The sequence below is a fragment of the Meriones unguiculatus genome, chromosome 6 (assembly GCF_030254825.1).
Source record: "Meriones unguiculatus strain TT.TT164.6M chromosome 6, Bangor_MerUng_6.1, whole genome shotgun sequence".
Lineage (NCBI taxonomy): Eukaryota > Metazoa > Chordata > Mammalia > Rodentia > Muridae > Meriones > Meriones unguiculatus.
The window spans coordinates 39,927,683-39,952,839 of record NC_083354.1 but is presented as its reverse complement, the minus strand read 5'-3'; the positions used below and the strand labels follow the sequence as shown (position 1 = coordinate 39,952,839).

At 45.7% G+C, this 25,157-nt stretch overlaps 1 protein-coding gene and 1 long non-coding RNA gene across 30 annotated transcripts in view; one reads left to right on the top strand and one right to left on the bottom strand.

Annotated features, from left to right (window-relative positions):
* Positions 1–25,157, bottom strand: part of Arpp21 (cAMP regulated phosphoprotein 21) — a 159,942-nt gene that overhangs the window by 42,900 nt on the left and 91,885 nt on the right. For 24 of the 29 annotated variants that reach the window (XM_060385151.1, XM_060385157.1, XM_021653910.2 and 21 more), the window contains 4 exons: positions 18,580–18,761; positions 17,769–17,873; positions 16,066–16,326; positions 11,251–11,377 (listed from right to left, as the gene is read on the bottom strand). In XM_060385151.1, coding sequence (XP_060241134.1) covers positions 11,251–11,377; positions 16,066–16,326; positions 17,769–17,873; positions 18,580–18,761 — 675 coding nt within the window. The remainder of the gene's footprint in view (positions 1–11,250; positions 11,378–16,065; positions 16,327–17,768; positions 17,874–18,579; positions 18,762–25,157) is intronic. The other 5 variants (XM_060385160.1, XM_060385167.1, XM_060385165.1 and 2 more) reach the window with 1 other exon arrangement.
* LOC132654646 (uncharacterized) lies at positions 10,522–24,333 on the top strand. The gene is made up of 3 exons (XR_009592303.1): positions 10,522–10,896; positions 11,535–12,062; positions 20,124–24,333. It is a non-coding gene; the product is annotated as an uncharacterized LOC132654646 (long non-coding RNA).

Below are 25,157 nucleotides of genomic sequence, written 5' to 3'. Positions count from 1 at the left end.
TCTGTGGAGCTCTAAGTGAAGTCACAAGCACAAGGGCCACCTTTCAGGCTGGCTCTAAGGATGACCAGGGACTCGGCACTGGTATGACAGAATAGAACTATCAAAGTGATTCATAACATGTGAGTCTAAATGTACATGTCAATCAATTGAGAGAGGAGGGGGGGAGAGAGAGAGAGAGAGAGAAGGAGAGGAGAAAAAGAGAGGGAGGGAAGGAGAGAGAGGGATAGGGAGGAGATAATCAAAACATAATACAGAACATCTAAAGTTTCCAATGAAAATCTTGTTTAATATGAAAAAGAGAAGGTGAGCTGCTGCAGTCTTAAAACTGGAGATGGGAACTCAGGGACCAGATTTAGGTGTGAGGAGAAAGTGATGGCTATGAGGAATTTTTAAAAGGTGTTTCAAAAGACTCCTGGGACTGGAAGTTCATAAATGCGGGTAATAACTGAGCCAAAGACTTCACAAGGTAATTATCAGAAAAGCAATAGATGAAGAAAAAGTAGCAGTCAGGACTTCACACATCCCAGAATAGCTTATTGTCTCTTAAATCATTTCATTAAAATAGTTGATAAACCAAATAGATATTTCTAAAGCCTTCAAAACTCACTCACAAAAGTACATTTGTTTTCCTTGCTGCTTTTCCTTTCTTTCGGCCTTAGCCCAGCTCTCCTCCCTTTGTTTCAAGAAGCTGCTGCTTTCCATTTCCTATTGTGTAATTAGAAAGCAGAAATGGTGTGGTTTGCTGTCCTGTGTGCAGGTGCACACACACACACACACACACACACATCAGGAAAAACATCACCACACCTATGTCCTAACAAAAGGGAAAAAAAAGCAACTGAAAGTTAACACAAAGGCAGAGGTCTAAGACCACTTCCACTTATACCCCCAACAAAGTCCTTTCATTATAAAGTCCTGTGGGGTCCAGGGAACCTAGACATTTACATGTGGAAACATGTCGGGTTTTTTTCATGCCTAAAACTAGCAGTTTCTGTCACCAGTTCTGAGACCTGTTAACCTTCCTTCTAATCCCAATGTGATACTTCTAAACCCCATTCCTTCCAATGTAATAATTAGGGCAATTAATGGAAGAAACACGGGGACATTTCCATAGAAACCTTTAGCAAACGATTATTTTTCGAACAGTGTGTTCCACAAGGACTTATCCGTGTGACTCCCACGGATGTTGACAGAAATCCGACGGACCATTAAACCCTCACGTTGCTCTCTCTGTCATTTATCTCTCTGCTTCTGAGAGAATGAGGCGGGGAGGAAAATTGCACAGCATCTCCCCAGGACTGTCAGGTGTGAGGTCCTTCCTATTGCTTCTCTGAGTGATTCTGAACCTACCATCTTCTCAAACTAAATATGTAAGACACGCATAAAAATTGAGGAGTTCTGAAAAGTTAACAATGTGGAAATTACAGGTAAAATAATTAAGTAAATCCTTTTTGGGAATCATCAAATCTCAGGGAAGGAAATCAAAATAGGAAAACAAAATCCCAATGGCTGTAAATCAATGTATCGTTTTCCTTGTCTTTGTGCCTGTGTGTGTGTGTGCCTGTGTGTGTGTGTGTGTGTGTGTGTGTGTATGGAGGCCAAAGATTGACGTAGGATATCTTTTTCAATTGTTCTCCACCTTATCATTTGAGGTGAGGTTTCTCACTGAGAGGGACCTCACCGCTTGCTTTGTCTAGACTGGCTGAGCAGTGAGTCCCAGAGACTCTCCTGTATGAGGTTTCTTATTCAGGTTCTCAGGGTCCAACCCAGGTCATCATGCTTGCATGATAAGCATCTTACAACTGAGCCACCTCCCCAACTCCATGAGCAACTATGTATTTACTTATCACACCAAATCCCACCCCCTTCTGCCCCTCTGCCACTGCCTCTCCTCTCCCTCCTTTTTCATCCAACTCCAAGAGAGGAAAGCTGGGCAGTGAAATACTGAAAATAAACCAAGTGAGGAAAGAGACTTATTCAAAGTTGAAACCTTTTCCAAATGACATTGCCACCAACTGCTAGATTAGTTAGACTGAAAATGTAAGATTTGCTGTCAGCCCTGGTTAAAGGATCGTATGGATTCTATAAAGGTGTCGCAAATGGGCTTCAGAACACTGGGGAGGTAGTGACATTCTCACTCAGGGCTGTTCATACTAACAGTGTTACAGCAGAACACCTGAAGGCGGAGACCAAGAAAACTAAGCATAGCCTTGTTTCTTAAGCTTGCACACAGGCCAGCAGGAAGGGAACTGTGATGTTGGTCTCCTGTCAAACATGCATGGACAACAGATAATTGGATGTTTTTGCCAGAAGTGCCGCCAAGACTGTCCCATCTTTCTCTCTTCCACAGAACATGTAGTGAGTGCAGGAGCAATGAGGGGTTGTAGCAGTGACAGGGTGGGTCACGTCCTGTCTTCTCAACACTTAACATCTCACTCGGAGCTGTCCATACTAACAGCTTCAGATTTCACAGTTTTCCAAGTCACCAGGCACACCTGGCTCCAGACACACTGCACCCTGGAAAAGGTCAGGACTTTTACACTGTGTGTGTTTGCTGGCTGAAGCGAACTGATTTGTTCAGCTGCCATTCTGTTCCGTTCAACAACATTTAATTACAGCTGAGATCTTGTTTATATTTGAATTGAATGGCTGACAGGTTTCCATTTAGCTTTTAAATGCTCACAATGAGACACCAAGAAGGAAAGTTAAAGAGAACACACTTTCTCCCTCCAAATCCCTCCAATCAATCAATAAATCCTGGCTCTTTTTTTCTTCTCTCCCCAGCTTCTGTGTTGTCACATATACACTCTCTGTATACACCAAAATGCATGCACAAATACACACGAGTGCTGCTGATGCTTAATCTAATGGTTTTCCCCCAACAGGCTGACTCCCTCCTACTCTACAGCCCTTCCCTGAAGAAATCTGTGCACACCAGTGGCTCATCAGAAGAGGGATGGAAGCATGATTTTTGTTCTGAGAGCCAACTTCAGATTTCTGTGCTATTCTGTTATTGTATTATTAGCAAAATAAGAGGAATGTACACTCCCTGGCCCAGTTCTCCCTTCCCTCAAATTTCCTTGTTTGTCCATTATTGACCTAAGCCTGACATTCGGATGTGGACATATCTCTAAAGCAGTGGGGATTTCACTCGCACTCTCATTTGTTTGTTCCTCTTGTAACTTGTCTGCATTTGGTGACCTTTGGGTTCACATATTCAGGGTCTTTGTCAGACCCAGTTTGCAAGCTGCCTTTGTAACTCAGTCTGAATGCATAGCAATCAGGAGCTTCTCACCATCTGATAAGAGAGACTGCACCGGGCAGAAGGCAGACCTAGGCTCAGTTACATCACTGAGCATCATCAAACGTTCATGCTCTGCTTCTTTGCATACTAGTGTTGTGTCCGGATAGTTGTTAGGGCAACATGGATGAGAAAGTCCAAGGGAGATTTATCTCAAATTCAAGGGGGCTGATGAAGAAGGATTGAGAGTTTGAGGCCAGGCTGGGCTATAGAGTAAGACTCAGCCTTGGGGCGGGGGGTAGGGGGGATTGAAAATAAAAGGCCTTCACCACTGTCTTTGAAAGGAATGCCAACCTGAATATTTCAAGGCCATTGGAACATATTGATTCAACACCAAGACTTAGAACAGAGTGGAAATGCATTCAGTAAACAGAAGGGATATCTGCTTGGGCTTTGCAGTCCCACACAGTTCCCCTTTCCTGTTAAATTATTTGACAGTTTTATATCTTTTCTGAGCTTCTAACCTCCTGTTCACTTCACCCATTCCCCCCCAAAAAAAACTTCCCTTCTCAATAAGGCCCCTCCTATGTTTATATCCTTAAAAATGTATTTATTTTTAGTTTGTGTGTATGGATGCTTGCTTGCATATAACACACACACACACACACACACACACACACACACACACACCATATTCAAGTAGTTCCCACCAAGGCTAGGAGGTCCCCTGGTACTGGAATTGCCAAAGGCTATACGGCCCCATATGGGTACTGGGAATGGGACCTAGGTCATCTCCAGGAGCACTGAGTGTTCTTTACCTCTGAGCCATTTCTCTAGCCAATCTTTTTTTTTTTTTTTATCAACCTGTGGTTGTTTATATGAGAGTGAGCCTGAGTGGGGAGGTATTTGCTAGATTCATTTTCATATTTTCCATCTGAACTATAATTTGAAATGTGAAGCATTTCCATAGACAAATCTCTGTCTGCAGTATAGTTTTTGCCCCAAATAAGTCACACAGCAGATGTTTGGCTATAAGGAAGTTGTGCAAGGCAAATGGTTTTATAAAACAGAGGTGAGAGCATGTGTGATGACTCTCACCTATAATTACAGCATTTGGGAGATGGGGACAAGAAGATCAGAAATGCATATCATTGTTGGCTATAGAGTGAGTTTGAGATCAGCCTCGACTACAAACAATGCCTATCAATGGTTCCCGTCCAAGGCTCAGGGAACAGCATGGAAGGTGGGGTGTGAAGAGATATAAAGGGTAATGGGTGAGGTGGAGATCCATGAAACCCTATATAAAGTCAAAACAAAAAGCAGACAAGAAGTATCTCCCAGGAGGGGAAGCTCAAGGGTTAAAGTCACATACCGCTTTTATAGCTGACACAGGTCTATTCCCCAGCACTCACATCAGGCAACACCCTCTCAGGCTTCCGCAGACAGCTGCTCTCAATGCAACATACTCTCACACAGGCTAACTAAAGATGATAAATCTAAGCCTGAAAAAAAAATCATTTCCATAGCTGTCAAAATCCAAGAGAAATCATCTGCCTCTGTTACAATATAATCCAGGAGTCTCTCAGAGGGTTCTCTCTTTCTGCTCCGCAGCCCAGCCACCTCATTCTTCAGACTTCATGACGTGCAAAAACACAGTCTTCCCTGGTGTACCAGGTGCCCAGAACTGTGGACTGTCTGTTGTTGTCATCTTTATTATTTTATCTAATCCTGAAGCATATTAATGCTGTTAACCAACAGAGTGTAAAAGCCTATGAGAGACACGAGACTTGTTTTGCTGAATGTTAGTGACTGTCTTCTAAATATTTGTGCCCATGAGTTGTGTACCTCTCAACTTCTGTTGGGGAGGATTCTTCTCCCAGTGGACAGTGGTTGCTGTAGCAACTTGTAGCGGTTCAAAGTACTGAGACTAGGTCTCTGTGAGTGCTCAGCTACAGACAAACCATGTCAATCAATACTTTCCATCCAAGGCCCAGGGAACACTATGGGACAAGGGAGTGGAACGATGTGAGAGCTAATGATTGAGGAGGAGAGCTGTGAAATTCGGATCTCTGGATATGACATGGCTGATGAGCAGGTCATCAGCGCCCAGCAGCAGTGGCTGTCTGCATGCTGCATGCGACCTGCACGTAGCAGCATGGATGAGCCCCACACATAGTGAAGGAGCTACTGGCTCTTGGCAGCTGATGGAGGCAGTGTCTCTCTCCTTGAGGAATGTGGGTAGGTTGTTCCCCTTCCCATCTAGGATGGAGCCTTACCTATTAGTATATGGGCAGTGTTAATTGGCCTCAAAGCTTCATTAATAGCAACAGCAGCAAAGACATGAGCTTGGGAAGAACACGGGTGTGAAGGAGGAAGGTAGTGTGGATAGATATGATAAAAATATATTGTATAAATTTGTGAAACTTTCAAAGAATAAATAAAAATTATTTTTAAAATGTCTGACACAACTACACAGAGAGAGACACACACACAGAGATGGAGAGAAAGAAGAAAGAGAGGGGGAGAGACGGAGAAAGGGGTTTAAAATAAGTGCTCTCCTAACCCCCAGAGGTTCTAAGGTTCTTTTTAAGGGGATTGAAACATATGTCACTTGCTTGGAAAAGAAGCCAACTGGCAGTGAGCTCTGTGTACCTGGAAGGCCTCTCCCCTGTGCTTAGATGCCAGGGATACGAGGTAGCCCTTACCTGGAGGTTTACATTAGATCTTTAGGAAGTTTTATGACTGATAGGAAATTTCACCTTTCAAGAACCATCAGAACTAGCAAATAAAATGCCAGGCAAGATGTGGGAGATCCCAGCAACAAAAGAAACCCAAAGGATCTAGACTATCCAGTTTCCCTAAAACTTCACTGAACATTCATGAAGTTAGGGCATTGTTGGCCATGTCAAACCCTCTCCAAAACTTTTAGCAGAACCAGAACCACACAAAACCTTTATCAAACTATATTGGAATCAACCTACAAACAATCACTGGAAGACAAGAGGGAACCCTGCAAGCCTTTGTGCATCAAACAACATGAAACTAAATAGTGCATGGGTCAAAGAGGCAATCCAAAGAAGCCTGGGAAATACATAGTAGGCCAGAGTATAGCTTGCTGGTAGAGAAGCATTCACAAAGTCCTAGGTTTGATTCCAACAACATGCACAAAGACAAACCTGTGAAAATGAAAATACAACATATGAAAATAACAGCTCAGAAGAAGCAAGCACTTCACTGAGAGGGGACAAAATACTTCATGTTTACAATAAAAAGGATGAAACACAATCAATTGACACTCCTATCTCAAGAAAACAGAAAACATCAGAACAAACCGAATATGAGCAGGACAAAGAAACAGGAAGAGCAGAAACTGAAATGGCAAAATAATTGACAAGCATCAATGAAATGATGACAAGTTGGGTAAATTTGGTAAATATAGAAAGGCTGTCCAAAAATAAAGAGAGGAGTTAGGAACAAGCAATGTCAGGAATGAAGCCATGAGAAAGGTAAGGAAGGGAGAGAGGATACAGTGGCAGAGAGATTGCTCAGCATGCTCAAGGACCTGGATTCAATCCCTGCTGCTGCAAACTATGATAATAATAATTATTATTATAAAGGCATCCAAATAGCAATGTCAGTTTTATGTTTGTAAATTTCACAGCTTTCAAGAAATGGACTGATTCCTTGAGAACCATAAGCTTCCCAAGCTCAAGATCAAGTGTGTAGAAGAGTGTCTGAGCAGTCCCCTAGCCAGAGAGCTGCAGAGGTGGCCCAGTGGTTAAGAGCACTTGCTGATCTTGCAGAGGACCTGCCTGGGGTCAGTTTGCAGCACCCACAGCGGGAGGCTTGCAACCGCTCCAGCCTCTGGGGATCCAGCATCCTAGTCCGGCCTCTGCGTGTACACACAGTGCACCTGCATGCACTCAGGCATACACACGTGCTCATACAATTATGAAAAGAAATGCAACTCATCATTTAAATGCTCTGGAAATTCTCATAAAAATTTCAGGAAAAGCTAAAGAAATGAATTTTGAATCTGTAGGCTGAGCTGACTTCACAGCAGAATTCTATCAACATTTGAATGAAATATAATACCAAACTCACACAATCCCTCAAAAGAAATAAGCAAACAAACACACAAAAAACCTAAGCAAACAAATAAACAACAACAACAAAAACAGAAGGGGAGGGTTCACTTCTCAATTTCTTTCAGAAGCTCCGTGATGCTCAAATGCCCATTTACAAACACAGACCACATGATATTCCCATAGGAAACATTTTCTATTAAAGGTTTATAATTTCCAAGATAAATAGCTGTGAGATCCAAATATCATTTTGCAAATATCCCCTTTGGCTTCTCCAAAACCTCTTACTATTTCTGGTCTTCATTTGTCATTATTGCCAGCCTGGGATTTTTAATTTTAGTAGTGCCCATCAACCAGGCAAAGAGAAGGAAGTCACCCAGAGGCAGAATCTTGTCCCTGGTGTGACTAATATCTGGGCACTCAGTGCCTCATTCATCCATCTGTAAGGACTCCAGTTCTCATCATCAAAATCCACTCGCTGTGTGGGGAAGGTGACTCAGTCGACAAAACACCTGCTGGGAAAGCATTGGGACCAGAGTTCGAATCTCCAGCAGCCTGGAGCTGAGCAAGATGGCCTGCCTGCAATTCCAGCATTGGAAAGGTGGGAACCAGGGCGTGCTGGCTAGGGAGACTAGCCGTGTCTGTGAACACAGTGGAAGAGTGAAGAAGGACTTCTAACATTAGCCCTGAGTCACCTGCCCCTGCATACTCGTTTGCCCAAACACGTGCATATGTGAACACATAAACACATGCACACGTGGAAATGGGAAAAGAAATAATAAAATAAACCAATCCACGGAGTCTTAAGTCTAGGAAACGCATTGTAACTGCCAAGAAGGTAGAAGGAAGAGACAGGGGTTTTTGTTTGTTTGTTTGTTTGTTTTTACAATTAAATACAAGTGGCAGGGAGTTTCCAGAAGCAGAATGGAGATAAATCTCACTAAATTGGACTAATATGCTCCAATATAGCCCCCCCAAAAAAAACAGCAGGAAGACTGAGGCAGAGTATGTCTGCAGTGTCGCACTGGGTCAGAGCCAGAGTTTGCCCTTAAAGATAATGGCATGGCGGTTGGGTAGGGGGCAAGGGTGGTGGTGGGCGTGGGGGTAGCATTGCACAACTCCTTCAGAAAATATAGGTCACGACCATCTAAACAGACTAAGTCCAAATGACAGAATTTTCCCCATTAATCACCCAGCTGTGACGTGTTCAAACTCCATTGGCTTCACTAGGCTCAGCAAGGGCCTTTCTACCTATATTCTGTAGGACATATATGCTTTGTCACAGTTGGAGTTTATCAGCACAGATTCTCTGTAGGTTTGAGATTTCATCCGCCTCCACCAACCCACAGTAAACCCATCCCCACAGGAAAGCTCTGCTGGGATTGTAGGCCAAGTGTCCGCGCAATCACCAAACCCTAGGAGAGCAAAGGTCTCAGTCTGCCTCTGTGTGCTGTTGGTGGCACACCATTCTTAAATCATTTCCCTTTTCTTGCCTCTTACCCTCATACCACAATTACTGTCACCCGTGTCCTGGACCCCTGGGACCTGCCCTTATCTCTACTCTGAATATGAGCCTTCTACAGGTTTTACACTTTATAAAGTAAAGGTCACAGGGTCACCATCTCTCCTTGGGGATGGCATATCCATGTGCTATGTGAACTCTGGGCCAAGTCAAAAACACTAGGTTACCAAATTGCATGGTTGAGACTGTCTACAAGTATTTTCCAGGGATGAGGAGGGAATTTCTGTGTTTCTCAATAGTCCCACTATGCCTTATAACAGAATGAAAGTGTTAGAGCTACTTTTGCATAGCGCCAGTCAGGGAAGACAGTGAGGAGAAGGCAAAGCCAATGTGTTGCCGGCGATGGCTAGAAGCCTAATTCTAGGTCCTGGGACCTGGACACAGACTCAAATGCTCTGCCTTCAGCAGGGTCCAACACTGTTGTTGCCACACCCCATGGAACCACGGCGTCCTATCACGGGACTAACATATCTCCTTAGAATTCTGAAAGTCACACCCAAACACCCTGTTAGATAAAAGTGAGATCAGTGGAATTAATGACCTGCATTGTGTTTCTTCCTAATGCGTTGCTGACGCGAAGGCACCCTTCTTTGTGGTACCATCTGAACTAAGGTCTGGGAGATTAAATGATAATTTTGTGTGTGAATGTGTGTTTTTACATGAGTGCATGGGTAGGTATCCATGCGTGTGTGAAGCTAGAGGACAATTTTTCCATTTCTCTCGGGCCTTGGCTTTTGAAACAGGCTCTCTCACGGTCATGGTGTTTGTTGAGTTGGCTAAGCTGGCTGGCCAGGGAGCCCAGGAATCAACCTGTCTACTTCTCCGGGACTGAGATTACAAACTCAAGTCACCACAGAGATTTTTTTTTCTCTTTTCCCTTCCTTCCTTCCTTCCTTCCTTCCTTCCTTCCTTCCTTCCTTCCTTCCTTCCTTCCTTCCTTCCTTCCTTCCTCTCTCTGTGTCTCTCTTTTTTCACCTGGGTTCTATAGATAAAATTCAATCCTTATTCTCATGATCACATGACAACTGACCTTTCTCATAGTCCTAAAACATAATCTTTAAACAAACATTAGCAGATGAAGATGGGAGAGTTCAGCATGCAAATGAATTATCCTGCAGGACTGAGCAGGAGAAACTTCGCAGTCCCTAGCAACATGCTGGCGATTTCCTGGCAATCACAGAATGCACCATCCAAGGCTTTCCTTTAAAAACAACTCCAAACCCTTTTGTTCTTACTTCTATGAAAATACAAAGGCTACTCAGAGGTCCTGAAGAAATACACCATTTAAACAAGATTAAAAACTGACTGTTGCCGGCTCCTCTAATCTCTCTCAAACGTCTTTAAACGGGTCATAACACGAATTTATAAACACATAGTCATCCAAGGTGCAGAAGAAGCAAATTCTGTCTCCAGTCTGGCTCTAGCAAAGCTCTAGCATGGTCAAGCCTGGAGTTCTTGGGGTGTTTGTGCCTGTAGCTGATCCTTGGCATGGAATGTGAGGGGTTTTTCTCCTCTAGCTTATAAAAACAACATGTATTTTATTCATGCCACCCACATGTATCTGTACATATCACATAGTTGTGTTTCCACGTATCCAGCGCAGGCATCAGTCTCCGCGAGCAGGCGTTCACAGAAAGCCACAGCAGGAGCCCCGCTCTTTAGCGTGACCTACTTACAGAGGCAGTCTCCCGGGCATCAGCGGCGGCATGACAATTAGCAGCTTCCCCCTGCAGTTTGGTCAGCAGGAATGACACAGAATTTTGCCTAGTGGCGCTTCTCTCAGCCCTGCGGGGCGCCCGCTGCTCTCTGGATTCTACGGCATTCCTTAGGCGGTGTGACACAGTAGGGAAAGAGACCGGTTCACTGTGAGACCTGCTACTCACTCTCTTACAGTGCATCGGCCCCCCTTCCCACTGCACAGCGGCTGCCGCCTGGGCCCTGCGTGGCAGGCCTGTGGCTATCGGGACAGTGAGCCACGGAGTCAGACTTCCATCAGTGCGCGCCGTATAGTCGGGAGCCTTCTTCTAAGGACAGCGCTGGATTTTAGGGTAGGGTCAAAACAACCTAATTTGGCTCCTTGAGAACTAGGGGAGATACTCTCCTTAAACTGAAAAGGAAACAAAAACGCATGGGCTGGGAAGATAGGGACGCTCCTGTCTCTCCACTTTAAAATAAACTCGGAGGATGTAAAAATAGCTCGCACAGGCGGGTTTGTGCTTCGTCTTCTCGTACCTGTTAGTTTCCCACACAGGGAATAAAATCCTTTGTTCCCTTCCCCGGGTAGGGAAAGCATATGACTTAAATCGTCTCTTTGGGGTATCCATCCAATGAGCACATTTATGAAATTCACCATCAAAAAAATAACCAAGCCGGAGGGCAGAAAGGAAACAGATCTCTCGTACCTGCTTGCTGTGCGGCCTGGGGTATTTGCTGACCCCGCTGAGCACTGTACTGGACGGAGGCCAGGGGTCGGTACTGCTGTGCGGTTGAGGTAGGGTATTGACCAGATGGGTAGTAATATACGGGCATCTGTGGGACATGAGGAGAGAGAAGCAGACATGAGAGCCGTGCACAAGAAACGTATTTTTCACGTAAAACCCACAGTTCCGATACAGTGTCATTTAACTGTGGCAGATGTTAAAGGGGGGCCTCAAGCACCTTCTCTCACACCTGTTTCAACGTGCAGGCTCTTTCTCCCATGGTGGGAGATATCTCCTGTCCACACTCTGGAAGCTGAGGACCCTCCATGACCTGCTTTGATCAACGTAGAGAGGCAGAAGTGATTGATGGCTGGCATTCCCAAACCAGGACTGTAAGGGCACATGCAGTCCTGATGCTGGAACTTAGTCTCCAGGGAAACACCTGATCTATCCTGCTGGGTCAGGAAGCCAGACGCTCCTCCTCCTTGAGTGGCAACCCTCCATCTTCAGATGCTGGAGGGGTAGCCTGGTCAGGTCAGGTACACCAGCCAGTGCCATATGGAAGAAAAATGAACTTCCTGGGAGAAGTCTTGGCCACTGGATTACTGTGTCATGAGCAGCGAAAGAACACTTGATGCCCAGCTGAGGCTTCAGAGAGTGATTTACACCAAGCCCGTGTCAAAGCATGCAGCACATGCAATACAAATGGGTCCTGTATCAAGATATTGCTAATGTATATTCTGCAAACTTACTTTTGGTAGTGGGGATTGAACTTAGTCCTTCATGCATGCTGGGTAAGTACCTTATCAATCACCTAGCTATATCTCCAGGCATCTTGTGTGTGTGTGTGTGTGTGTGTGTGTGTATACATGTTCATGTGTGTGTGAACATTGGTGTGGAGGCAAGAGGTCAACCTACGGTGTCATTCCTTGGGTGTTACTGATTGATCTATCTCCCCATCCATCCTCTGGGATCCTTTCACTTTTACTTAATGGCCCAGCCTTGGACTCATTCTGTAGCCCAGGAAGGCCTTGGATTCACAGTTTTCCTGCCTCGTTTCATCAGATGCTGGGATTATAGGTCTGTAACCCTAGGCCAGCCAACCTTCTGTGTACCATTTAATGACTGACAGTCAGTGAAAACATCCTAAATCTTCCCATTGAGGTCAAATGCCCCCCTTTTAATGCTATGCAATGCTATTTTCTTACTGATTTCAGCTAATTCCTTCTCTCTTTGGGCCTCTAGCTTTTCTCTTATCATCCTGAAAGGGAAAACGGTGATACTCCTCAGTTTACACATAGTGTATGTAGAATAAGATTATGAACCAATCGTTTTATAGCTCTAATATTTATAGTTACTTTTATTTTCTGATTTGCTTATGTCAAGAAGATATCAGTTTTCCATCTTGTCACTAGAGTGCGTCATGGTTCCCTTCCCTCAGAATTAAGGTTGAAGCAAGAAAAACACTGTATCGACGTGGTTCTGCAATGTCATGGGATCAATGTGAACTTTTTTCTCCCTTTCTGGTACTGTCGATGACCAAGAGGAGGTATCGAAGAGCCTAGAACTATTCTGTCTCATTTATCAGCAATCAGCAATTTACTAATTACATGCCTTGTTCATGGATTTGCTTTCTCTTTCTCCCTCGTGTGTGTGTGTGTGTGCGCACGCGTGTGCACATGTGTGCACAAGGGAATGGAAGTGCACGTGTGTGTGGAGAGAAGAGTGTGATGATGGGCGCCTTCTTGAGCAGCTCCTCCTTGCTTTGTTAGAATTGTTTTATTCTTTGTGTGTGATCGTCTTGCCTACATGTGTGCATGCACACGTTGATCATGTCTGGTATCTCTGGAGGTCAGAAGATGTCCCGTCTCCTGGAACTGGAATTATGAGTAGCTGGGGACCACCATGTAGGGGCTGGTGACTAAACTCTGGGTCCTCTGCAAGAACAACGGGTGCTCTCAGGTGGTGAGTCGTTTCTCTAGTCCCTTCACCTTACTTTTGAAGTATGGTCTCTCACTGAACCCGGAGGTCAACACCTTGCTTACACAAGTTGGCCGAGAAAGTGTAGGGACCCAGTTGATTCCGTCCTGGACCTTCCCTAGTTCTGGTGTGGGGGATGCCCACAGCCATGTCCAGCTTTTATAGGCGCTGGCAGTCCTGACCCAGATCTTCATGCTGTCACTGCAAGCATACTGTGAGCTAAGGCCTCTCCCCAGCCTGTCCTCTCTTTCTTATTAGGTAATCCAAATCAGTAAAACATAAGCAGTTCTTGAGTAAGTTGGTTGGTTCTGTTCCGGAAAATTGTGATACTATTATAAGTCATTATATATTACATATTACATAGCTGCCCCATAATATCAAGAGCAAGGGCAGCTAATATCTGACTTATCCATCAGCGTCCTATGTACACATCTGTTATTCCATTTTTGTTTCTGTAAAAGAAAGATTATGTGTTCTTTTGATAAAAAGCCTATGAATCCAAAATCCATTCTTTTAAAATAGTTATTATTACTATGTGTACATAAGCATGTTTGTTTTTGTGGGAATGTGGAGACAGATATGGGCATCCGCATGGGTGTGGAGGGGAGAAGACAACTGTGAGAGTCAGTTATTTTCTTCTAGCGTGTGGGTCTAAAAAGATCAAGCTGTGGTTTTCTGATGTATTTACCACTGAGCTATCTCCTTGGCCCATGATATTGATTCTGTAGTTTTTTAGCATTCAATATGAAACAAAAACCTCCGAAGATAAAGGATGAAGGTCAAACCCTTTTCAAATGGCATTCATAATTTTAAAAACTGTCAAACCTCACACATGTAAATTTTAGAAGCTACTCATTTTTGTTTGCTTGTTCTTATTCTTCTTTTTAATTTTCTTTCTTTCTGTACCTAGCAAAATTTTGGACAACTTTAAAGTAGCACTTTTCCATGGTGGGTCATTATTTAGTTCTTAGGAATGGTGACATCAAACATTCAAAAGCTAATGGACAGTTGGCCCATCCTGGTCCTCCAATCCTCTATCCTAGGGAAAGGAGAGTGAGCTGAGCCCACAGATGTGTTTTGAAAGACCAGTATGAAAGCTTTGAAGGAAGAAAAGAAAAGTGAGAAAGAAATAGTGACGGCCTACAGGGGTGTAAATTTTGAACAACCATGTTAAGATGCAGAGACTCCAAAAGTGGTTGGATTAAGACAGGAAAGAAATAAATTCCAGGAAGTGATGAGAAGGTAAGAAATTCTTCTTCATGTCCTATCCCCGGCTGCTCTAGTCTCACTCATGTGAGTGGTGGATTCCTTCCCGTGGCATTAAGAGAGCACCCAGCACAGGAGCCAGAGGCAGTGAATATGCAAAGGCAGGTGCTCTGCATACTGACTTGGTTGAGCTCTTCCCAACTTTGCATGGTTGGCTAACTAGACTATAACCTGTTCATTACACCAGAAGTCACTCTGAGGTGTGACCTGCACCTCTATCTAAGGGTCTGTTTGTTCCCAATAATTAAGCTTGAAATGCTTAATTTATTGGTAAAATAATTAACATAGAAATGGGACCGTTTCTCCTATTACTTAAAATTGCTTTAAACATCGCTTTAAATCCCACTAGGGAAGAAATATTACTGAGATGGTGCCTGGAGGTGCTGCGTTAATTAATCACTCAAAATGAACAACTGAGGAAAAATCATTTCCTGGTGGAGGGTTTTGTGTGGCTTGAAGAGAAAATAATTTATTCGAGATGTGAAGGCAGAGGAACAAACGGTACCGCGGTGACATGCACTTTAAGCAGTACCTCCCGGGCTATACTTCATAATTAGGGTGGAAGCTGTTTGGGATGTGTATGCCTTGAAAATGGACCAGAAAATGCTGGTGCGCATTTTCCATCTTGACAGTAATCACTTCCAATATTCTGCAAGGGATACCCGGGAGAGCTCCAGAGACGTTTGGCGCTGAACAGGAACACGCAATCAGTCTTCGAGAAGACAGTAAAAATCAGTGATCTGTGGTGTCTTACATGCTCCAGTCAATTAAATATGATTAATGGCTACCTGTGAGATCGCAGTGGGCTCTAGCCCTCCTGGGGAAGAGGTGAGGACAGTGGATATTGGCTTTCCTCTGTCCTTTGTATTCATAGAGACATGCCTGCCTGGAGATTAGCTCTAGAAGGTGGCTGTGAATTGATGAGAAGGAAAAACAAATTTCTTGAGCAGCAGGGGAGAGAGTTTAAAGTTTCCTGGTTCAGGGCATTCCCTGCCTGGCTCCCCTGTTGTGAAGAGAGCACCATACAGAACCCAATAATGCTGTGTGTGTGTGTGTGTGTGTGTGTGTGTGTGTGTGTGTAAGTGTGTGTATGTGTATACATGTCTACATGTACACAGACAGAGGTCAACTTCAAGTGTCATTTCTCAGGAGCCATCCAGCTGTTTTTTTGTTTTGTTTTGTTTTGTTTTGTTTTGTTTTGTTTTGAGGCGGGGTCTCTAACTGGTAGAACTTGCTGATTTGGCTAGAGCCACTTGCCAGTAGGGCCCCCGGGATCCACCTGTCTCTGCCTATTAGGTGTTGGGATTACAAGTGTGTATCATCTCCCTAACCCTGCGTCAGTCCTTTCCATGGCCTTACGCCACCTGCAAGAAAGATGGGTCCTCTGTGAGGTTCATCTGCTTTACCTTCCAGGTCCCAGTCCTGCCTGTCAGGTGAAGGGGGCAAAGCATACTAGTGATGGAGACTATGACTGTGAGCAAGAGGGGAGGGCAGAAGTCAAAGGGCCACATGCCATCTGTGGTGAAGAAGGGAAGGGAAGCCCACACTTACCTGTGCAGGTGGGGGCTGCTGTACAAATCCCTGGGGAGAAGGCGGGGCCTGCAGGACTGGCTGGGAGATGAGAGGGCCAGAGTCTGAGAATCCCCCTGTGGACAGCTGCTGGCCCGCAGAAGTGATGACATAGCTCTGTGGCTGAGCTGGCTGTGGCATGAGGGAGGCTGGGTAGACGGTACCGGAGGGGGGCTCAGGCGTGTCTCCAGAGGACTGGCGGCTCATGCTCAGCTGGCTGAACTGTGCAGCCACCTCTTCTCTCTGTGAGCCAAGCAAAGACATCAAGAGCCTGTAAGGGGGGCTTGCTCAGGAGTAAGGTGAACTGAGGCAGACACACATTCATGCTCGAAAGGAGGGGGAGAAGGAGGAAGCACACACTGAAAAGAACGGAAGAATTCCTCAGCCAGACATAACAGGAAGAAAAAAAAATCACACAAGAAACGAAGCTTTGTTCAGAGGAAGAGCCCAGAAGTGGGAAGCAATTTGGCCGAAATCTTTCAATGGAAGGAAAATGCTCTCTTAATCACTGAGGGGTCAGGCTCTAGGAGTCACTGCAGTGAGGGAAGGCGTTGCTGCTGGCCATCTGGAAGCAGCAGGCCTGGGTCTGCCTGCCCCAGAGAGGATGAACCTCCTTCTGGGATGGGAGCCACACACCCATCTTACAGCATTGGTTCACTGGCCTAGCCTGATACTGATATTTCCACAAGGCCTCACTGTGGTCAGGGAATGTGTAAAGGAACTGGGTTGGGGGGGCTGGATTCTTACAACATCCCTGCATCAGAAGCTGAGGGTAGTGGTGGTTTGCACTCTGACTTGGAGTTTTACTAATCCTGACAACTTTACAGCAAGATCTTCTAACCTGTTTGCTCATGACATCAAACTCCAAGGATAATGGGCTATGCTTACCTAGTAAATTTTGTATATGTGTGTGTGTATGTGTGTGTATCCATGTTCATGTAACATGTATGTGTGCATGGGTGTAAATATACATGAGAAATCAGAGGCCAATATTGGGTGTCTTTCTCCGACATTGCTCCGCTTTAGTGTTTGAGATAGGGTCTCTCTCAGAGCCTGGAGCTCCCCTGGCTAGACTGGCTGGTTAGGAAGCCCAAATGGTCCCCCCATTTCTCTCTCCATAGGACTGAGACTACAGCTGTGCACCCTGTGCCCAGCCGAGAACCTGAACTCAGTTCCTCACACTTAGCAAACAGTTTACTGCCTGAGTCATCTCCCCAGCTGTTTAGCTCGCAGAAGCATTGAACTTAGCCAAAACAGGCGAAAGAAAGCGAGCTGCTTGGAGGCATGGAGTGAATCAGTCAGGCACGAGACATTTACGCGTATACAAGGACCTCACAGTCAGCCCAGGCCATGCATCCAGCATCATCTATAGCTGAACAGGAAGACTGCAGAACCTGTGAGACTTGTCTGTGTGCATGTGTGTGTGCCTGTGTGTGTGCGTCTGTGTGTCAAGTGTGCTTGTGTGAGTATGTGTGTTCATGTGTGCTTGTGTGAGTGTGTAGGTGCATGTACATGTGTGTACATGTGAAAGCTCCTGTACGTGTGAGCACATGTGCCTGTGTGTATGTGGGTACACAAGTGTGAGTGTATGTGTGTAAGCACAAGCGAATGTGTGTGCGTTCGTGCACACGCCCGTGTGTGTGTGTGTGTGTGTGTGTGTGTGTGTTATGCATATGATACAGTACCAGGGGGAAGTGCTGCGTTGGCGACACAGGCAGGAGATGCTGGGGAGGAAAAGAGACCGCTGGATATTGCACAGACTGGGAAGACGGCTGCAGGCCCTGGACAGACTGGAGGGAAGAAAACAGCAATCAGGTAACAAGAGAGCAGGAGGGGTGAGACTCCATCCAGGGGCCGCACATTGCTGTCCTTAAAGGCCCCCTAAGGTCACTCGGTGCAGAGAGGAAAGCCTAAGGCTGAGTGGGTCAGAGCCAGGCAGCCTTGGTCATGAGGAGGCTCGGGAAAGCGTGCCTGGGCACCGGAGTTGGTTGGATGCTCTGGGCTTACACATGATGCTCAAGAACTGAGAGTCAGAAACCCACGGACAGCAGCTCATCATGGAGCCCGTTTAGAACACACCGGGTTTCCTCCTGCCTCCCTAGGGAAGGAGGGTATCTCTGCACCTTTCACAGGAGCCCAGTGATGAGCATCCAGGTCATTTGGGACTTGGCTGATTTCTGTTCTTCCTACCGACGAAGAGCTCAGCACTGACTGTACAAACATGAGCGTCTCATGTGTGGTGGGTGAATTAACTCAGCATCTGGGAAAGGATTACAAGTTGCATCCCCTGCTTTCACAAGGAGCGTTTAGGCCTACGACACTGTGCATCCATTTTCCCTAGCACCTTCTCTCACCCTGTAGACACCTGTGTCGGGTATGAGCCGATAACATCCCCTGAACCCGTGATTACACTCTGGAAGGTTTTGCTGATGCTACATAGGACACCCTTTCTCTTAGCTGGCTTCTTCAGCTGCCCCCTTCCAATCAGCTCCTCACCTGAGTGACCAGCGGCCCTGCCATCTGGGGCTGCGATGGTGGCACCTGCTGCTGAGGCTGAGGTGACGGCTGTTGCTGGGGGGGTTGCTGCGGCTGCCCCCCAACAGTGCCACGCAGTGCCTGCTGGCTGCCAGGGGGGTTGTAGATGGCAGGGGTCCCATCCGGATTCACAAAGGGCTGACCTGAAAAGAAGCCACACGAAGAAGCCTGACTCAGCTGAGTGTCTCAGTGTTTATTTTCCTGCAGAAATAAAGGGCATTCTCACACACACACACACACACACACACACACACACACACACACACACACACAAAACCCTTAAAGGGAAAGTACACTCAATAGGAACGCAAGATGTGGACCCTGCTCCAAGGGCAATGGGCTGCTGCTTGTGACCCACGGGAACTTGAGCTGGATGACGGCGTGTGAGCATGCCATCATTTAAGAGGCAGCAAATAAATCCTCCTCCTTCAGGGTGATCTGGCACTGGAAGAGAAACTGGGACACCTGTGGGTAGTGGAACCCAGTAGAGAGGACGGCGGAGAGGCAATCCTGGGTTCTCTCCCTTCCATCGTCATCAGTGAGATAAGGTACACTGAGCGACAGTTACTTTCCATTTACACAAGTCTGACTACCTCCACTCACAAGTTACCTGCCAGAGCACTGATTTCGCCTCTGGCCACCAAACAAGAATTATTACAGGTGCCCAAATGCATGCACAAAACAAGAGGTTTGCAATGAATCCACTGCTCACTGCACTGAGCACACACAGCCAGGGACGCCTGCGGTGCTTTATTCTTTATTCGTTTGCTTAACTGGTATACAAAGTAAAGGTTTTCCTCATAGCGTTTTCTTCCTTGCTTACCTTTGACGGGTTCCCCATCTCTCTCATCCTCATCCCCACTGCACCCTCCTGTTCCCTTTACTCCCCCTTCTAGTTACAAACCACAAACCACGTGTATTCTATTACCCACATAGCCCCTGCCTTAAAATCTTCTTCCCTGCATCTCTTGGGCCCCTTTCTGTTGCCAGACTTCTTCCCATAGTTACTCTCATGTAGATACGTACACATAACAGGAGGACTGTAGGCCCACATATGACAGAGAATGGGCGGTATTTATCTTTTCAAGCCGGGCTGCCTTACTTAATATAAATTTCTCCTGTTCTTTCCATTTCCCTCAGACTTTGTAATTTTGCCCTTCTTTTTAAGGCTTTGTATTTTTAAGGAGGTGTGGACCCTGCTGGAAGGACCCTGCTTATGCTGGATGCAAACGTACCATAGGGCCTTCTTCCTATAGACCAAATACACAGCTTCACCTTTTGAGATAACGGCATGTTCACTGTGATGCCGTTGGCTGCTTAGTGACTGTGTGGCTTTTCAGTTTAGGAAAAGAGGAAGTGGAGGCTCATGGGAAGGACATGGAAATGAGAGTCATGTGCTGAATGAAAGAGGGGAGATGAGCGAACAGAAGATGAGGGGCAAAAAAGAGCATATTTCCCCTGCGAGAGGCATGGGCCTTGACCGTAGTTCTCTGCTTTTTCAACAGCCCTGAGAATGTGCCTTCTCGTTTTCACCTCAGCAGAAATAAAGTCAGGCCCAGAGAGACCAGGCAACGTACTCAGCAAAATAAACAACGACAGCAGCACCGACAAACAAAAACAACAAGGAAGCGAACCAGGAGAGGCCACTGCACAGTGACTCTCCAAAGCCGGCTCACTCCCCGATGCCGCCAGCATAACTGATTCGGCAAAGGACAGGCAAGGAGCACACAGTACAACCCAGAACCACCACAGTGACAGTGACAACTGGAAGGCAACGGCCAGTGCGTGAGGATCCAGACAGGGAAAAGGGAAGCGGCGGAAGCTGTGGTCCTTTCTAGGAAGAGTCACAGAAGTATTGGCAAGAGAGGAGGAAGAAGAAACAGCACAGGAGGGAACTGATCCATGCACCAGCCAACTGCTTTCTTCACTTTCCCGTAACCCAGCAGTCCTATAGGGTATAGAGAACTGAGGGTGTTTCTCTACAAGATGAACTCAGAAGTGTGCTGCAGGAACTTGAGAAAAATGCCTAGCAGGAGGACTCCCTGGACCAGTGTGGTGCTCCAGGGAGAAAGCCTTCTTTCTTTCTTTCTTTCTTTCTTTCTTTCTTTCTTTCTTTCTTTCTTTCTTTCTTTCTTTCTCTCTCTCTCTCTCTCTCTCTCTCTCTCTCTCTCTCTCTCTCTCTCTCTCTCTCCTTCCTTCCTTCCTTCCTTCCTTCCTTCCTTGCTTGGTGTTAGGTACCCGTAGCAAAGTAAGCTCTCCTGCAGCCCCATATGGCAAGGCTCTGAGCCTGTGCATCGTGCCAAGTGAGACACAGGACTTTCAGGAGCATGCCTTATTGAGAGACAGAAAACCGCCTCTACATTCTTGCTCCTCTATAGGCAGAACAAGCTAGGATTGGCAGTCTCGTCAGAGAAGTTAGCAAGAAGTGAGCAGGAGGGTGAGGTTGGTTGGGGTAAATCTAAAAGCTGACTCGAGGGAGCAGAATATTCTGGGCAGGGAGCACATGGAAGACTCATAAAACAAAAGACCGACATGAAATAGAAGTAAACAAATTAACTCAGAAACTTTATTCACTGCATATTAACGAATACACCTCCCAGAACTAAGGAGGTTGTGCTGCTACAGGAAATGATTCAGAAATACAGTCACAGAAAACACGCCAATGAAGTGGAGTGATTTCTACTTAGGCTACACCCAGCCAGGCCTGAAACACTGGGGCTCAGGATCTCCCCAAAGTCCTGAATGCTAGGATCATAAGCATGGCCACCACACCTAGGCAACATTTTTTTTTTTTTTGGAAGTTCTTAATGTCCCAGGTACCTGCTTTCTTACTGTTACCATTTAATTTTAGCTACATCTTATTGTATGAATTTTTTTTCCTTGAAAACCAAGTTACTTCTAGATTCAAAACTTGTACTCTATTGTTCTCCAAAACCAACAACTTGGAAAAAGCTAAAAAATTGCTTCAGTGTAAAACCATTTCTATCATCCTTCTGAGTGTTCTGATGCTCAGTTTTCTTTTCACCCCAGTAGTGTGGAGGTGGAGACAGGGTCATCCCTGGGGCTGCCTGGACAGTGAGTCCAGACCAATCAGGTGAGCCCCTGGGGTTAATAAAAGACCTCGATTCAGAAGCAAGGTGGATGACCACTGCTGTTGACCTGTGTCCTCATCAGACACACACAGACACACAGACACACACACACACACTCACCTTCACAAACACGGGCCCCTTCATGAACAATGAAAAACACCAACACACAAGGACACATACGTGTACATACACTAACTCTCTCACACACATGAAGGAATCCTTTTTATTATGACCTTGGTTTTAGCCACTACCTCCGAGACATTTAAAACTCTACCTCTAACTCTGCTTAGACTACAACCCCAAAAGCTCAGGTGTCCTTTGTGATAAACTCTACAATCTCAGCTTGAAATGTGATTAGCACCCTGGTTCAAAGCAAGAGATGGCCCCAAATAATTGCCTGCAAGAGTTCTAATGATTCCTAAGACAGAGGTGGCTGGGCCTGGAAAGAGCAGGAAGAGTAAGTTGCCGGCTTGGCTTGATGCTCACCCAGGGAAGGTGGCAGAACTGAGGGAAAGCCACGTGGCTGCCAGAGAAGAGAACAAAAGGAACTTGCTAGGACACCCGGACCAGGTGGCTGTAGGCTTTCAAGTCAAGCCACAGAAAGCTCCTCTATGTCCGACGAATCCCACCAATCCAGAAAAAATTCCACTGAATACCAGCAATTAGTCTGAGTGACAGCTGCAGCAGAATGCAAGGGAAAGAACAGCCTGGCTGGGCCTGAGCTTACTCAGTCTGCTGGAAGTGACTGTGGCAGAAGTGGGGTGTGTGTGGGGAGGGTAGGCTTCGTGGGACACAGCATGCACAGTGAGCACAGGGGGGAAATGCTTGATGTCAGAAATAAGCGAAGGTGCCCTTGGTTCAAAGCAGGGGCAGAGAAAGAGACTGCATGTAAAACACACATTCCTTTAAAACACGATAGCTGAGAAGGTTTTCTGCTGTCTACATCAACATATCTGCCATTATTTCAATAATAGGTAATTATTAAATAATTGCACAAGGTGGGACATTTTATTGTTATTGCAGGTAAGAAAAAAAAAAAACAGTTTAAATAACTGACTACAAGTTGGGCGTGGTAACGCACGCCTGTGATGCTAGCACTGAAGGAGGTGGATTTCTGTGAGTTTGAGACCATCCTGACCTACAAAGCAAGTCCAGGGCAGCCAAGGCCACACAGAGAAACCCTGTCTCAAAGACAAAACAACCACAAAGACTGACTATGGCAGTGAGATAGTGCAGCAGGTAAAGCTCTTGCCGCCAAGGCTGATGAGCTGAGTTCACCCTCAGGGATCCCCACAGAAGAAAGACGGAACGGACTCCCACAGGTTGTCCGTCCTCCCACCTCCATAGGCACAGTGTGGTATGTTTGTGTCCCTAAGTGTGATAAAATAAAACATAGCTGAACATGTCCCCTCCCCACCAGGAGTTCACAAATGCCTTGGTGACAAGGTGACAAGGCAAGACACCTAAGAAATAAAATAGCCATAAGCTCCTGACACACAGCATGTCTGCCTCCTGTGTGATAGCGTGGACAGGGGGTGGGGAGAGAAATGGAGGTTGGAGAGGGGAGGGCTTTTCTTTTCCTACTGTGTGCAGATGTCGACAAAGCTTGTGGCTTGTGATAGGCGAGGATTAGCTCAGCCCTTGAAGGAGGTCTTGACAGACAGTGCGGCAATATTTCAGGGTATATTTGAGGACGACGTAGAGGCACTTTGGATAAACAGGAGCTGGAAATTCTGATAAAAATTCTAGGATTGTTGAAGCCCAGGAAGAGCAGATGAAAGAGACAGTACTGAGACGTTCTTGAGAGGGAGGTCCCCCACAATTGCTGTGCCCATAGCAGTCACAGATTTGCACAAGATGAAGAGAAGGTAGTATGACAACAAGGCATTCAGGGGCATCAACTAGATTGAGGGGCCTGCCTGTTGGCATTTCTAAATTGCAGTGAAACTTCTGATAAAACTACCCCAAAGGGGAAAGAGGTTTGGGTCCAGGACAGCTGAAGGAAGATCATGATGAAGAGTATGGACTTGCTAGGCAGGCAAGACAGTGCTGGGAAAGAAAAATGCTTTGTGACGACTCACTCATGCAGGTACCATCCTGTATGCACATTGTACCTAGCACTCGTTCTAGGGAAGACAAATGTAATAAATTAATATATAAAGTAATTAATTGTAAAGTTTTTTTTTTCTCACAATGTGATTTAAAATGAGTGAGCAAGAGAACTTGCCAAGGGCACAGGAAACAAGATGCTTAAGTCTCAAACGCAGAACAAACAGCTAACTGCAGTGGCTGTTTAACACATCAAAACAGACCTACTGCCATGTTCTCCCAGCATCCCTCAGTCACTAGCTGTTACCATGCTCCCTACCCTAAACTTCCTAAATTTTTGAATATCTAGCCTTTTCATCTACTCTTTACTCTGTTTGCTCTCCTCTGTTAGTTTTCAATGCGTGTGTGTGTGTGTGTGTGTACTTACGTGTGGGCCCACAGAAGTCAGAGATGTGAGATCTCATGAAGGTGGATTTACGGTGTCTGTGAACAACCTGACCTGAGCACTGGGCACCAAACTTGGATGCTCTTCGAGAGCAGTATGTGTTCTGAACCACTGAGCCGTCTCTCCCTCCCAGCGTGTATATATATTTTTAACCAATGAAACTAAAGGCACTCTAGAAAGAACTATAATTTCTTTTATTTGTGTGTATGTGGATGGTATATATGTGTATGTATGTTTGCATGTATGTTGCACAGTTGCGTTTGGGAGTGTGGGGGGTGTGTGGGTGCGTGCACACATAAGTACAAGTTCATGACTGCAAATGTGCTTGTGTATGATTGTGACTGCGCATGAGGCCCCATGTTGATGTCAAGAGGTCCCCACTCCTGTCTTTGGGTTTGCACACCTAGTGCTTTAACCACTGAGCCAACCACCTGGCCAGGAACTGTAACTTCTCACCTCCCATCACTCAGCTATATTATCAAATACAGTCAATAACTGTGGTCATTTGTGAGGGAGAGTTCAATGCCTAGCATCTGTCAGAGCAGACTCATGCCTGTGGAGGAGCCATTCAGCAGCGCCTTCCCTCTAGCTGAGAACCTTTCTGAAAAGAGATGTTTTGATAACAGCCCCAAGTGACTCCATCTAATGAATGAGAATCAGGACTTGGCAGCAGCTGAAATCTCTTTCTTTGCTAAGTGAGATTACATATGATAATATATACACACATATGCAAAGCCGTGCCACCATTACTAATAATACTCTACAAACCACACCGCTGTGCCTTTTTAAAAAGCACTCTGGTATTCTGCTTAAACCGAATCACACAAACAAATGAGAATGACTGCTCCTTTCTGAAAGCCCTCTAGCCAATCAACAGCAAAAGCTTTTAAGCCACTCATCAGATCACCCTTCAGTCTGTGCCCGGAATAGCAGATATGATACTGGTCTCTTTT